Source organism: Strix aluco, chromosome 5 (assembly GCF_031877795.1).
Source record: "Strix aluco isolate bStrAlu1 chromosome 5, bStrAlu1.hap1, whole genome shotgun sequence".
Classification (NCBI taxonomy): domain Eukaryota; kingdom Metazoa; phylum Chordata; class Aves; order Strigiformes; family Strigidae; genus Strix; species Strix aluco.
The window spans coordinates 23,358,501-23,373,665 of NC_133935.1; the positions used below are offsets into that span (position 1 = coordinate 23,358,501).

A 15,165-nucleotide genomic window follows, 5' to 3' on the forward strand; every position below is an offset into this window, starting at 1 on the left:
CCATGGGTAGGACAAGGAAGGGGCTGCCTTCTAGAATAGTTCTTCTATGCCAGTTGGAAACACTGCACCCTTTTTTCCTAGGAAAACACAAATGAAAGATGGAAGAGTGGCAATAGACATTTCTGATTAGTTGTATGGCCAGGTGGCAAATGCGTTACTTGTAGCAGTTCTTGTCTCCAATGTTTGAAATAAAAATTGTAAGTTAAAAGTGTTTTCTTCAGCAGTGTTAGTATTTTAGCACTGGCTTCCATTCTTTCTCACAGCTTTTAACAGAACAGGTTTAAAGTCCTATGGTTTCTGTTTCAGTGTGTTTCTCAAGTTTCCAGCTTGTACCACAGTTTTTTTGGAGACTATATCTGAGAATATTCTGCTGTAGCTCTTTGTTGTATGATGGGAATATTTTCACATAAATCTCTAGCATCTTAATAAAAAGTTAATCAAGTAACATTTCCTTTATGTGAAGACGTTGATTCTTTGTGTTTTCCCACTTGTATGTGGCTATCTACGAATGGATTTAAGGGCTTGGACTTGGCTGACATAGGAAATGGGATGTTGCTTGCGAGCGCAAGGTTGAAATTAAGTGAATATAAATTAAACTATCAAGCAAAGAGCCCTAACAGTGACACCTCTAAGGCTGTTGTACAGCCTTCCAAAGAAAGCAGTAGATGATTCACCATTTCAGACATTTCAATCCAATCTAGAAAGCTGTAGTAAATATATTGTAGGGAACATTCCCTGCACTGGCAGGGGGGTAGACTAAATGAGCTATTACCAGTAGCTGTTTTCCATGTCTGACTGATAGTTGGCTAGGAGCGTGTTTAGTATAGTCGCCAATTTTTCTTCTTTTTTTTTCACTTGGAGAGCACTGGTGACATTGGCAGAAGAACGCTTCTTGTGTTTGAGAAAGGTTTGTGTAGCAGGGTTGTCCTAAAAGCAGGCTATTTTCAGAGGAGGCATAGACACTGATAGCCTTAATCCTTCCCTAAAGGTTTTTTGAGAAAGGATTTCATAGGATCTGGCTCATGTGAGAGGGTGTGGTGGTACTGGAGATATCTGTGGATTAGCTGCTACCCATATTTTCTGGTCTTTTAAATTCAAAGTCAAATGATACTGGATAGAAATAATAGTGCCGTTTTTGGTTTTAGTGTATGATTCATACCTTTTGATTTTTCTTGGTATTTTTTCTTCCCTTCCCTTATAACCACTGTCCTGGGTAGAAGGAGAATTTTTACAGAATGATTATGAGAGCGAGGTAGTCAGTTCCTCTGTGTCTGCTGAACTCTCTTATAAAAAACACCTAATGACAGCACAAATGAGAGAGATGGTGAGTTGCATTTAACTCAGTTTTTGATATGTTTATGCAAGACTTTTTCCTTCAAAAATACTCATCAGTGGCAGCAACAGCGATAACAGTTATTGACAATTTAAATACTCTATAATTTCATCCTAATCAGGGCAGCTGAAGATGATAAAACAGGTAGTGTCCTGACAGCTGTTGTGCACTGTGCTGGTAGCAGTGAGAAGGCTGGATGTGGGGAGCTAGAGAGGTATCCAGCACCCAGGAGACTTCTCTCTTCCCCTTGATTATAGAGGGATGTTCATAAACACCTTACAGTTTCTGTAGGTGTCAAAGCATTAATGTGTTTTTGTCATAAGTTTCTGACAAAAACGTAATTGTCATTCAAAACTGGAAGTGTTGATTCTGATCCCCACGAAACATAAACAGTGTTTAAAATTTGAAACGCTTTCAAAACAGGCAGTATTTTTCCCCCCTATTAATCTGATAAAAAGACGACGGAAAATGGATGAAAGGGCAAGGAAACATTGAAGGGGGACATGAGATCAAAGCCTGTGTACAGAATTATCCTCCACAGCTCATTTTCCTGTAGAGGGACAGGTCTTAATGTGCAGTATACTGCAATATGCTGCTACTCTTTGGTTCTACTAAAACTTTGCTTATAGTGAAGCTGCAAATAAAAACCTGGCTAGCTCTAAATTTCCTCTCTTCCTTTACCTTTTTTTTCCCCACCATATGATGCCCAGGGACTCCAGAAAGCCTCGCTGAGAAAGAAAGGCAGCTCATGGGTATGATCAATCAGCTGACCAGTTTGCGAGAACAGCTGCTAGCAGCTCATGATGAGCAGAAGAAACTGGCTGCATCACAGATCGAGAAACAACGCCAACAAATGGAGCTGGCTAAGCAGCAACAAGAACAGGTGAGTGATTATTATAGTGGTTTTCAGCTTAAATAATTTTCTAGGAGGACTTTCCAGTAGTTTATCTTTTAGGGTTGATACTCTTAAGTTTGCTCTCCACCCAATTTTTTTTTCCATTTGTTTTCTTAGGTGGAGAAGTTTGAACAAAAATAAATTGGAAGAAGGCTTTAATTTGCAATATTTCATTTGCAATATTTAATTTGCAAAACAGTGCTCTGTCTTGTAGAATACACCTTCCATTTTGGAGATACTGTTTTCCAATAGTGGTTTTTTTTTTTTTTAAGTAAGTATAAATAAGCATGCAAATTCAGCTCTCCTGAATAATCTTCCAATGCTGCTTGAATTCAGTGATGCTGAATAGGTATAAAAGGAACAAAATGCAACACTTGGATTGTAATGTGAGAAATGAAAAGGTTGGTTTTGCCAGCTGTGGAAAAAAAGTGGGGAAGAAGAATATAAAGTCAGTGAACAAGTGTGACTTTTCTTTTCTACGCTTGAGAGGCTTGATTTTCATCTCTTGCAAATATGCCCTCCACTGAAAATGCAAACATGTTTTCACATGTGAACAGTTACAGTGTGCATACACAGACACGTGACATTTTATGTAAGAACATAACTTTTCTAACAAATTTGCACCATGCAGTTTTTAACAGAAATTAATGTCCGTTTTTGTACCTGAACGTGAGCAGAGAATACTTAGACATCTTGTTTAAAATTTTGTCAGGAGTCCACACCAGTGCTTCTTATCTGAAAGTGTTTTGGTCTGCCCGACCATTTATTTCAGCTTGTAATGAAATTTTGAGTTTATACCATAGAATTGCAGCCATGTGAATTTTATGAAACTCACAACATTCTTTGAAATCTGTCATAGTTGTCATAAGCAAGTCTTAAGATTCTAAACTACTACTGACATCTTCAGACATTTTAGCCTTGGTTTTCGCTATTTTTGATTATTTAAAAATCTTCTCTTGAATATTGTGTATTTTGGCCTAATACCTGAAATCCCACATAGGGAGAATAGGAAAAGTGACTTAATCTATTAAACTAGAGAATTTGTATCACGCTGTTGTTTATGTGGAGAAGGTAGATGGTGTGAAGGTAGAATTAGTAAGATTCTTCCACAAGGAGATGTCCTGCAAGAGCTATTTCCTTTGCCCGACCTTTTAAAGTCATTACTGCTACAGGATGGCTGAATGGTCTGAAAGTGAGAAAGAAAATGGAGAGAATGGAAAAAGGCAGTAAGAATTTCTGCAGGATTATTATTAGGATAACCAGGATTTATTTTAATTTAAGAAATTTGTGTAAAATTCTGTTATACAGAAATTAAAATAACCAAACTTTTAAAAAAAAATGTATTGATAAAAATTACTTCGGTTGCTTAAAGAGAGGCTCTATAAAGAAAACAAGTCTTTTAGATGTGGAGATAACTATGTGTGAGTGTTTCTTATGCTAATAGTTTAATAATAGAAGTGAAAGAAAATACCTAAGGGGAAGAATGCACAAATTCCTCCCAGTAAGTATGTATAAGTTCCCATCTGACCCTGAGATGTGTACACATACCACAGGGGAAGAGCAATGTTCCTTCTAATGTTTGTACTGCTGTGCTAGCTATTCATGAGAGCAGAGCTTTTGTGATGACTCAGAGGAAAGTTTTTCAAGTTGGCTTTTTAAGTTTGAGGTATATAATGGTTTATCTCCATCAGTCCTCTGAGAACTCTAATGTGGTTCTGTTACTGTCTGCTTTTTCCTTCACTGTATGTAAAATGTGTCTACAGTAAGGTTCCCAATCATTTGGTCAATGGAGAGGGAGGATGGAAGTCCTTATGGAAAATGAACATGACTTTGAGAGGAGACTTGTGATGACTCCATCAACTTCTATAAATCAGTTTCAATGTTGAGCTGTGTAGCCTTGCACTGCCCCTTTAGTTCCCTGTGGCAGATATACACATTGAAGAGTCAGTGATTTTTCCCAAACCCAGTTGCAGTCTCTTTTTGTCTGTTTCTGCATCAAGGAAGTACGCACACCTAATACCTTCCTCCTGCGTGTCAGGTTTCCTTTTTTTGGAATTTTTGAATAGGTGGTGCCAAACATAAAAAGGCTATTACTGTCCATCCTGCTTTTTTGCCTTTCCTGCCTTCTCTGCTATTTTTCAGTTTCTCTGCTAGTACTGTTCTTCCTCCAGCAAGTTGGAGCAAATGAATGCTCATTTTTTGGGGATTTTAGCAGTGCCATTTCAGATAGTGAGAGAGGAGATTTTTGCATCAGTCCTTCTCTTGATATCCCCCACAATATTTTCTGTAAGATTCCCTTTCACACTAGTATTATCTGTGAATTGCTCCTGAACATGAGCCCATTGCCTTCAGGTGCAATCCAGGCTGCTGCCACCCACACTTGAAGGTTTCTTAGCTTAATAGAGCAGTTTAAAGCACCAAGCAGGGTTGAAGTTTCCTATGTACCATCTCCAGGAATGGTGATACATATCTCACATTTATTCTGTGCACTTTCTCCACAGATTGCAAGACAACAGCAGCAGCTCCTGCAGCAGCAACACAAAATTAACCTTCTTCAGCAACAGATCCAGGTCAGAGACTGTGTCTCCACCCGTGCCCCTGTTACCTCTCTTTTCTCCTTTCCATTTTCTCATGCTTTCCTTCAGTCTTTATTGTCATAGTTTCTTTAAGAATCTCTGCAGATGGCTTACATCTTATTAATGGAAACATAACCTGTCATTAAGCAAAAAAGATCAGTTTCTGGAAGGCCTTGTGTGATTAACACAGCTCCTGTAGGATCAGGATGTAGATGTGAGAGGAGCTGGTCATGTGAGCAAGGGTTTGTAGGACCAAATCCTCCTTCAGCTGTAGATCAGGAGTGGCAAAAGTGCCACCAGAAAGAGTTGGATTGGAATGGGTCTCCTACAACTCTGTTTTTGAGGTTTTGCAGAAACAGTTCTCTTCAGTGATAAGTAATCAAGTGTACATTTCCTCTGCGCCAGGTGTTGAAAGTCCAGAAATTTTCATCACTTCAGGTGAAGTATTGTCTGAATGAGAAACTGCTCAAAAGGTTGGTTAGATTCAGGAGACAACCTGTATAGGTCCTAGATAATCTACAAATTTACTCCTAATAGTAGCAAAAAGTTGTTAACCCAGCATAACCAGTAAACTTTATTTAACCTCTTTTTTCCTTAAAGTATTCAGAAGTTTCTTTTCATGTCATTGACTGTATTTCATTACTTTTCGTCCATGTGTATATATGCATGCCCCTGTTCTGGGAATAATGCAAATCAGTTTGTCCACGAAGGTTTTCACAGAGTAATAAAGGAGGGGTTTGACATTTTGCAGAGATGTAGAATCACGGTAAAATCTCTGGCTGTTTAAGTATGCAATTATGTATAGAACATTGCAAGTTGCTGAGGAAGTGGATGCTATTTTCTGTTTGTTCAGTAACAACAGGATTTTCCTTCCAAAGCTTCTCTTTAACGTTTCAATTAGTTGCCTAAAATGATGGGCCATATCCGTAACTCATCTAAGAAAACTTAAGAGTTCAGCAAAATCAGAGGAGTTGTATGGCTTCACACTAGAAAAAAACTGCCTTTATCATTTCACAGGATATTCTGTCAGTATCAGGACTTGTGTAACTATGAAAAACTTTTGGGGAAGGTCCACCCCTCTGTTACAAGGCCACTTCTATCCAAGAAGTGCTTTACTGAAAATTTTGAGATTGGTAAGGCCTGGCTTGGCCTTGACCTCTACATTTTTTTTCTTCTTTACATTTGTGTATCGGAGGGATTTTTTTTTTTATTGCTGTATCTTTAATAAGACTTTAAAAGAAAAACAATAGTAGAACCTCTACAATAGCAAGGAAAGTATTTATATTTTTAGAATTTATCTATGGCAATGAGAGAGGAAGTTGTTTTATAAGCAGTGAATAATAATAAATTGAAGTAACATAATTTGACCCCAACCCTTTTAAATTTTAAGGCCTTGTAGATAAGAATGAAGTATGTCATTTTTAAGGTAGTGGAGAACACTGATTATTGATAATGAGATATAGAGCCTTTCATCTTTTGATCCCTGGTCCAAGTTCGACCTTAGTCAGTAGTAAATGAAAGTCAGCTAGCTACCATCTGATACGAGCTGCAAGCCAAAGAAATGATTTGGAGGTCTGTCTCACAGGATTTCAGATGAAATATTGACCCTGCTGAGGTCAGAATTTCACCTCCAGGGTCCACTTCACACAGAACCCATCAGATTTGGGGCACACTCCTTTTGGATGGTCACGTGATAAAGGTCAAGAATTGAACAGGCAGAGAGACAATACTGTTCTCTCATTCCCACAGAGATGATCAGTCTGTAGTGAAATTTTGATTATACTGCCTGCCTCTTGACAGTTCTGCGGTCTATATGGTCCTGAAGTCTCATAAATCTTTGTTGCAGTCCAGTTACTGTGCAGTCACTGATAGGAAGAAACATTTAAAAATAAAAAAAACCCCCTTATTGACAGTGAATACAAAGCAAAATGTTTCTTCTCAATTGTGTGCTTAGTTGACTGTTAGAGAGAAGAAACAATTCCTGAAGAAATCTTCCTTTGTATATAAACGAAGACAATGAAGTCACCCTAACATGCCCATGTTTAAAATGGTCTGTGAGTTTACAATCCGGTTATGGTAGGTGGAACAAAACTGTGACATGAATGTAGCTGTGAGTTCAGCTTTTCTGACCTTGCCCTAATTAATCCAACAGGCTTCTGTCACATTGGCCCAGAGTTTTTAAATAGCATTAGATTTATTGACAGGGAAATATTCCTACAAAGTCTGGATAACTATTTGACTTATGTTCAATTGAATGATTAGGCTGGAGTTATGAACACAACCTATTTATGACAAAGGATTCATTTTACTTGAGCCAATTTTTTCTAAGCTTGTAAGAGTTGCCATAATTCCAGATAAATTATTACACAGAAAAAAGCTATTGAAATATTGTATTGAAAACATAATACCCTAAGGTTAAAAAAAAAGCACAACCTGACTGACCCCATGATTTATGAGTCCTTTCTCTAAGTGCGCTAACTTGGAAACAGTTCCCTCTCTCCTTACCCCAGCATACAATCACTGATACACACACAATACATGAGCAACGTGTCTCTCCTCCTTAGGGGACTGCAAATGCTGAGCATAACTACAGCTCAATTAAACTTGCCACTTCTGTGATGCTGAAGAAAGATGTGTTAGCTACTTGAGCTTAGAAAAATGTACCTGGCACGTGAGTCTCCAATTGACATTATGTCTTTTTCAAGTCCATCTCTTCTGAATTAACTGGAAGGAGGTGTCACTAATGCAGAAGACAAACAGCTTGTCTTCAGATAGAGAGTTAAGTAAAGAGATAATGCTGAACTGGAGAAAAATTGCAGATTAGATAAAATTTAAGAATCTGTATGACCTCAAGATGCTAAAATGTGATCTGGAAAGGATTTTGTGTTATGGCAAATTTTTATAATTTTTTTTTTTCTGCTTTTCAGGATGTTGTAGACTAATTTGTGAAGAGGTTTGAGTTTCTCTGAATAATTAACTAAACCTCCCCCCATCTTATTTTATGCCACTTTGGAATGCATTCTCCTATGCACACTGCTTTCTGTTCTATTTGATCATTGTGTGTATGTGTATTGAAAAGATTTTTGCTGTAACAGTTTCTGCCTCCTGATTATTTGGGATCTTCTCCCCTGCACATCTCAGTCTTGCTATTTTACCAGAAACAAAACTGGAGTGTGTGTTCTGTCTGCTCTTGTGCATCAGCAGCCCTGAAGATCTCAGGTTGTGTTTCAGAACAGCTCTGTAGTGATCTGCAGCTGTAGAATGGGCTGAAGAAAGGACATGCAGACACCAAATATGGCTCAGCAAGTTCTTGGACTGAATCTAGTTTTGTCCTTCAGGGCCTCAGGGGAGCTCTCATCTTCTTTTGTGAGGCCACAATCTACTTCCTGGTGTCCTTGCTCTAGAACATGGCGAAGTCTGGGGCTCTGTAGCTGTTCCATTGGGTGGGCAGAGAGTAAAAGAAACTTGAAGGCTAGATGATCCTTTATCGTGACCCTGAGCTGGTCCCCAGGACGGCAATGAGTGTGTGTGGTGTACTGCCTTGAGGGGTGTCTCTGAGATGCAAAGTTCTGTGGAATGGTGCAGTTTACATTTTTCACTTGCTCAGAGAAAAAGTCTAGCCCAGGTTCATGACTGAATAGTTTGCTTTGAAGCTCAGTGACAAATGTTAGTTTATTTGAACTATATTTAAAATGAAATATGATTGTTAAAATTCACAAAGCAATTCTTATTCAGTAGGTCACTGTTGACAAAATAGGTCAACTCTGCAGCCTAAATTGTGATCAAACTGATGTTGCTAATCTCACAGTTTTGTAGAAAGCCTGACAATGTTTTATGTTTTTTCCTCAAGCCCCAGCTCTTGGAGTCATGTGATGACAAAAATGCCAGCTTTCATTTCTTCAAAATGTAAACTTCCAGCTCTCATATTTCTAGACAAAATCTGAAATCACGAACACTACAAGTTCCAAAATTAGAAGGCAAACAAAACGGAGGCCAAATGTTTTTTAAACTGTTCTGATTTTTAGTCAAAATTTTTTTTGGAGAGCCCAGCTCAAGATCTTGGAACACTTCAGGTTGCCAATAATGTAAAACTAAGATCTCAAAGCAGAAAGAAGCAGCAGCACTGCTTTATGATGTCTGTAATATTTGGACCACAGTTTTGTTTGACTTTTTAGTTTAATGCAGCCAGTACTTGGTTACTAATTTGTATGAACTCTGGGTGACGTACTTAGCCCAAGAACTGAGCGCTATCTGAAACTTGAGAGTAATTCCTGCCAGACAGCAACCATTTGATGACTCTCTATGTTTTAATAGTGGGTTTTCCTTTTCCTTCAGAGCTAGAAACTTGTCAGCAGATGTTCTAATGGGATTGCTGTTAGAAAGTTTGGACCTCTGAAGAATTAGAGGATCCTGACTGATGCAAAGCTAGAAAGGCGTGCCTCTAGCCTGCTCTGCCTGCCAGGCAGGATGTGACTCCTGCCTGGTGCCTGGCCAGGTGGTACAGGAAGTTCCGGGGCATGGTGGCATCTGACAGGCATGCCAGGGGCCCTGATCCCAGGCAAAAAGCTTACCCTAGCCTCAATGGCCTGCCTCAAAGCTTTGCAGACACGTAGTGGCTTGTCTGGCAGGGAGTATGGGCACCACTGCCCTCCAGATACCACGCCCCTTTGCGTTGCAGGTTTCCTGGCTTTCCTGAATCCCTCAGCTGCCCTGGGTGTCCTCCTGTCTCTGCATAAGGGTTTCCTTTGTGAGTCTGGATCCAGATTTCTGTCCTCCCCACCGGCTGTGAGCTGGCTGTGTCTCTTTCCCCATGAGTTATGCTGGTAGATGGAGCAGCCTGGCTGCGCTAGTATGTTCCCAAATCAGAATATTCCCATTCTCATTAAGTTCTGAGGTTTAAGGTGTTCCAATTCGGAATGTAATAAAATCTTGAACAACTGGAATTTCCTGCAGGATGCTTAGTCCCTTTTGTAGCCAGATCTATTTTTCAAAATCTAGCTATATTTTTGGGGAGGAAAGAAGGATTTGGTTTCTGAGTTACACAGAAGTTCGGAAAAATATTCCTTAAACTTAACATGCAAAGTTTTGAAGTGACACAGTTGTTATTGACAAAAGTTTCCAAGCACCAAGAGTCTCTGGGTTGATTCCAGCCTTCCAAAACACTGGTAGAGAGACCTGCTCCGGAGTGCTTTAGATATCATCATTTACTCACACAATTGTCTATGGTGGTAATTTTTGTTGTTGTTGTTGTTGTTTAGATTTGTTGTTGCTTTTGAACTCCTCGGGTGAGCAATTGTCTGTCATCCAGAACTGCCTGAACATTCAGGCCTGTTTGTGTTCTCGTTGTTTGAGAAAACACTGAGATTTGATTGACCAGATGAAGTTCAGTTGTAAAAAGTACCCATTTCTCTTTCTTGCTGTAAGAAGACACTGACCATTTGACTATCTGTACATAAAGAAATGTGAAGACGTGTTCCCTGCCCCAACAAGTTTGCACTCTAACTAATGCTTCCAACACAGCTCATCCTTTCATTTTCTGTCATCTTCTGGAAAGCAAATTCCAGCAGGCGACTATGTGAGCTAAATACTTGGAGTACTTTGTGCCTATAATAAGGAGGATAGAGATCCTTACCCTTAATCCTTGCCCTATTGGTATCTCCTCAGTGCAACCATAAGAAGCTGGTCCCCAGCTTCTTGCATGCCTGTAACCCAGAGTTCTCTAGGAGGCTTTAAAGGGCTGTAGATGATGAATCCTTCCCTTGAGATACAAAAATGAACAACCACTACACAAGTGCTTGGTTACAGATTTAGTAATGTCTGTTGCTTCTCTGTTACCATTTTCCCTGGGAATTCTGATTTTCTAAGAAGTCAGTGACAGCAGAGCAGTGCTTCGTGGTGCTACAACCCCTTTGCAAGCCGCCGCACAGCAGAACAGTATTAGTTCTTCCGTAATTAGAGTCCTCTTTGCATATCTGAGAGAGGTGAGAACAAAAGGTTTCCTTGGTAGACAATAAAGCTGTTGAAGTGAGGGCCTGATCCAACTCCCACTGAACATAGTGAAAAGGCTCTTATTCATATTAGTGGGAGTTTAATGAGACCTTTCTTCAGTAGGAAACTGTGAGAAAGTATCTTCCTTCTCACTCTGCAAAATGTTTTCAGAACAGGCTCCGTCCACTGAGACATTTTTTTGTTTTGTTTTGGTTTTTGCCAGTGTGGATATGACAAGCTGTGATTGCACAGTCAAACCGAACAGGCTCGTAGATTGGGGACATTTTGTCCAAATTCATCATGTGTCAGGAGCAGCTGTTTTCCTGCAACGTATAAACATGGGCATACTGGATTCAGTGAGACAGGCCCAAGGAGTCACACTGCAGCCTTTCCCATGACTTTGCAACCTCTTCCCAAACAACTGAGGTTGCCGGCAAAAAGGCTGAACAATTGTTTCTCACAAAATCTCTGCAGCTGATGTCCTATCAGTTATCAGAATAACTCGCCTCTCCCTTGAGCAGGAAAAAGCCCCTGGGAAATTAATTATTCAAAAAAACAACCCAAAAAAACACACACAGAAAAAGAAAAAGACAAGGTTGGGGGAGGAAATAGGGAGAGGGAGGAGTGAAAAGAAAAATCTAGGCTAGCAGTCAGAATAAACTAATTGCTTTCTGTCCTCTCAAGTTCAGCAAATAACGCGTGTGTTTGGCTGAAGGGTATGATTCACATACTTTGGAGTAACATATGGGCCTTCAATTCCTTCCATTGCTGTAAAAGTTAAGTTATATAAAAGATTGCAGATTGGTGAGGCGTTTATCTATACTTATTTCTGTGCCGAGCAACATTTTGCACTGATGTACCATGTTTTTACTTCCGAAGATTACCTGTAGAGTAAGCATCTACAGGTAATTTGATCTCAGGCCTTTCCTACACTCTTATGCAATCCAAATTTGCTGACCCGTGTAGTTGCACCAATGCAAACAAAGAGAATCTGCTTGAGACTTGTACAACTTTAATTTATTGAGATTGCAAGGGCATGTTTTCGTAAGATAAATCAGGTTTTTTGCCTATGCTGAGCTACATGATTGCAACAGCACTTGCTGATAATGAAGCTTTCTTCAGTGTTTCCAGTCCAAATGGTCTAAAATTGTGAGATTGTTTTGAACTTCATGACTTTTTTCATGCAATTTTAGCATCTTTTCTTAATTTCCTTTTTGTTACTGAGCTTTCAGTGTTCCCATTTTCCAGTTGTCTCACACAATCACAAGGGAGGGACAGAAACTTATTTTTATTAAGAAAACAGAACACTGAAACACCCAAAATAATCCAGCAGCTACGATTGTAAGAAAAATGCCAGCAGTCAAATACAGTCATTGCAGCTGGCAGCATTGTACTCCAAGGCCTTATCTTGGTCTCTCTCCCCTCAGCAAATATTCTCTTGGAGGCCTGTCTTTTCAGGGCCGTGTCTGTCTTTGTTTTCAGATCCTGTCTCCAATTTCTGCACCTCTCTGAGGTACCCCACAACTTTGACCACTTCCTTCCACTTCCAGCTCCCTGACATTGTGGTAGCAAGCAGTCTTCCTTACACAGATGCCAACCCTTTCCCGCATCAACTCCTCCTTTCTGCCAGCCCTCCCTTTTCTTTTCCCTCCTTGACGTTACTTCCACGGTCTTTTTAATGCTTTTGGTTGGCTTTTTATTGGCTATAGAGTATGCATATGTCATTTTGTGAATGTTTTTGTTCAAAATACATAGGGTAGTGTACCTGTGTGCATGTGAGCTGTGGTCACATTTGTGTACTGGTGCAGATATTTACACAGCAGGCAGCAGATGTACAGGAGCAGAAAGTACCACGGTAGTTTGTATAAGTGGCTTGGGAGGATGAACATGAACTCTTTCTGGCTGTGATCTTGTCCGTATGGGTTGTGTGTAGTCACGAGCACTTCTGTTGTGCAGCCAAAAAAGGCTGCTACTGCTGCCTCTGTAGTAAGGTAAAGCAGGAGATAACAATAAATTTTTTACAGCTGGCTGGCGGAGGTGTTTAGGATGTGTTTTCTTTATATCTTCATCCGCCCCTAATTGAAGATGCTTTAAAATTGAATGACTAGCAGTCAAAACGTGTTTGCTTCAAGCTGAGAAGAAAAATGCTGGTGTCTTTGCTTCCAAACTGATTGCGCTTTGTACACAACTGACAGCCACAGTCACTTTGAGTGACTGATAAGTGGGAAGCTTTGCCACTTATCAAGGAATGCACGCTGAAAAGAAAGGACTGGAGCCGCTCAGATGCTTTGGCATGTTCAAAATAACATCTCACATCAGTCAGACTCAGAGGCACTAGGAGACATTTCAAAATAAACTTTATATCTATCTGTCTATCTAGAGGTAAAGATTCAGTTTAACAGACAAATCACTGTGTGGCATCACATTGGGTCTGAAAATGAGAACATCATTATAAGGGTCACCAGTTGCAAAATGACTCAGCTGCATAATTTGAGAGCATTTATTGTAGGGTTTCACCCCCCAGAACAAAACTGAATTTGAAAATTCACAACTGCATATCATTCTGGTGATTTCTCTAAATTGAGGGGTTTCATCCTTGTTGGCCAAGTAATATATATAGCATGTGACATCCTGAAGGATCCCAAAGAGAATGAAATTCTGAGCCAAATTTGGATCTCATTTATTTCCCCTTCAGTATTATGGAATATATTTGGGATTGCCTGTCTTTAGCTAAACTCACAGAATGGTTTTTACGGTTATTTAGGAATTATGTTTTTAGTGATACATAGCATGAATAGAACGTGGAACTTTTTTGGTACACGTTTGTCAGTAATACTATTTAGTGATACGTATATTAGAAGATTCTGACCTGCAGGAGCTGAGGGTGTGAGGGTACATTTTTCTTGTGCTGAGTCTGTAATGATAGCACTAACAGTCAGTGTAGGGTTGGATTGGTCCACTGAAGGTGGTGATGTTTCAGTCTGCCTTAGCAAGCATCATAGGAGTTAACCTGATAGAGCCCTCCCTGCAAACGTTGTGTAGAAATACAAGCACACATACTCAAGAGCTGAGATGGGATGTGGGTCTTTACGTAAAATGGGAGAACAAGGAGATACAAGCAAGTAGTGTGTAATTTCCCAAATTGGAATTTGGACAGGAGATACACGGTGTTGACTTGTGTCCATTAGTAGTACTTAAACAAAAAACTGCTGCCAGGTTTGCACCTCTTATCCTAGCAACATTGGGAGTGTTGATGTATAAGGACTATTATCTTTTGTTATGATTCTAAGCACTGCATCTGGACATCTAATTCTGCCCAGCTTGTTCTATCTAAAATGGTTGGTTTTCTAACCAAAGTGGCTATATTTGAGTTACAGATTATGTTTGGCATTCCAAAGTTGCTACCAGCACCCATACCTATATCAAGAGGGAGAAATTTGAGGATCATTTAGTTCCTGCTAACAATGACTTGCTTTTCTGAATCATCTCTTGCCATGTTAAGTGGTCACGACTTCATTTTGATGGCTCATTCAAAATAGAGTACTTCAAACTCGCTGCTGGAATAATGGTTTAAAATGATTCAGAGGGAAAAGTATGGTTCCACCTACTGAATCAACACCACTGTCTTCACCAGCTTGGATTTTCCTCAGACATCTGGCATCCAAAAGATGATGATGCCTTACCCTGCATGATTTACGAGACAAGATGAACTCATCATTGGTGGTAATAGTGTGCAAGAGGCCAAGGGGAATGGTTTTATTTTTGTTGTCCACTTTCTGTCGCTTATCTGCTACTGAATTGTATTGTATAAATTAAGGTGGAGAGCCATTACTTGTGCTTGGTATTTCTGAGAAGAGTGAATGAAACAGTTTAATCACTTTGAGAGGTAGTGATTGAAGGGGCGATGTGAGTGAAGCCTGACTTCGAAGTTTGGAGAAAGAGGGACAGGTCTAGTTGTCTCATGGAAGTCTCTGTTGAGCAAAGATGAACTAGAGAGTTTTGGATCTCATGCCAGCTGTCTGTATTTTACGTATTGTATATAGTATCCATTTAAGTTCAGCTTCCACGTACGGAAGTTCAATAAAATGTATGATGAGTAAATAATTGTAAGGAATAATTTTAGATTTTTGTTCAAATTGGTTTTAAATATGCTTTGAAGAAGCTAAGTCAGAGTTTCTTGTATTTAGAAGTTAAATAAAAGAATTTAAGTTCCAAGATAAACATAATAAAGTTATAAAAACTAAAATGAAGACTTATAGGAAAGGTAACAATAATAGCTAAATGGGACAAATTTAATTCACAGTACTTGGAGTTTATAAATACTTGACACAGTGAGGAAACTAATTTAAAAATGTAGGTATTATAAAATAGTT

The 15,165-nt window shown here is 39.4% G+C and overlaps 1 protein-coding gene across 12 annotated transcripts in view; it reads left to right on the forward strand.

Moving 5' to 3' along the window:
- Positions 1–15,165, forward strand: part of SOX5 (SRY-box transcription factor 5) — a 297,407-nt gene that overhangs the window by 146,507 nt on the left and 135,735 nt on the right. For all 12 annotated transcript variants that reach the window (XM_074826380.1, XM_074826377.1, XM_074826379.1 and 9 more), the window contains exons 5-6: positions 2,044–2,216; positions 4,730–4,798. In XM_074826380.1, the coding sequence (XP_074682481.1) occupies positions 2,044–2,216; positions 4,730–4,798 (242 nt within the window). The remainder of the gene's footprint in view (positions 1–2,043; positions 2,217–4,729; positions 4,799–15,165) is intronic.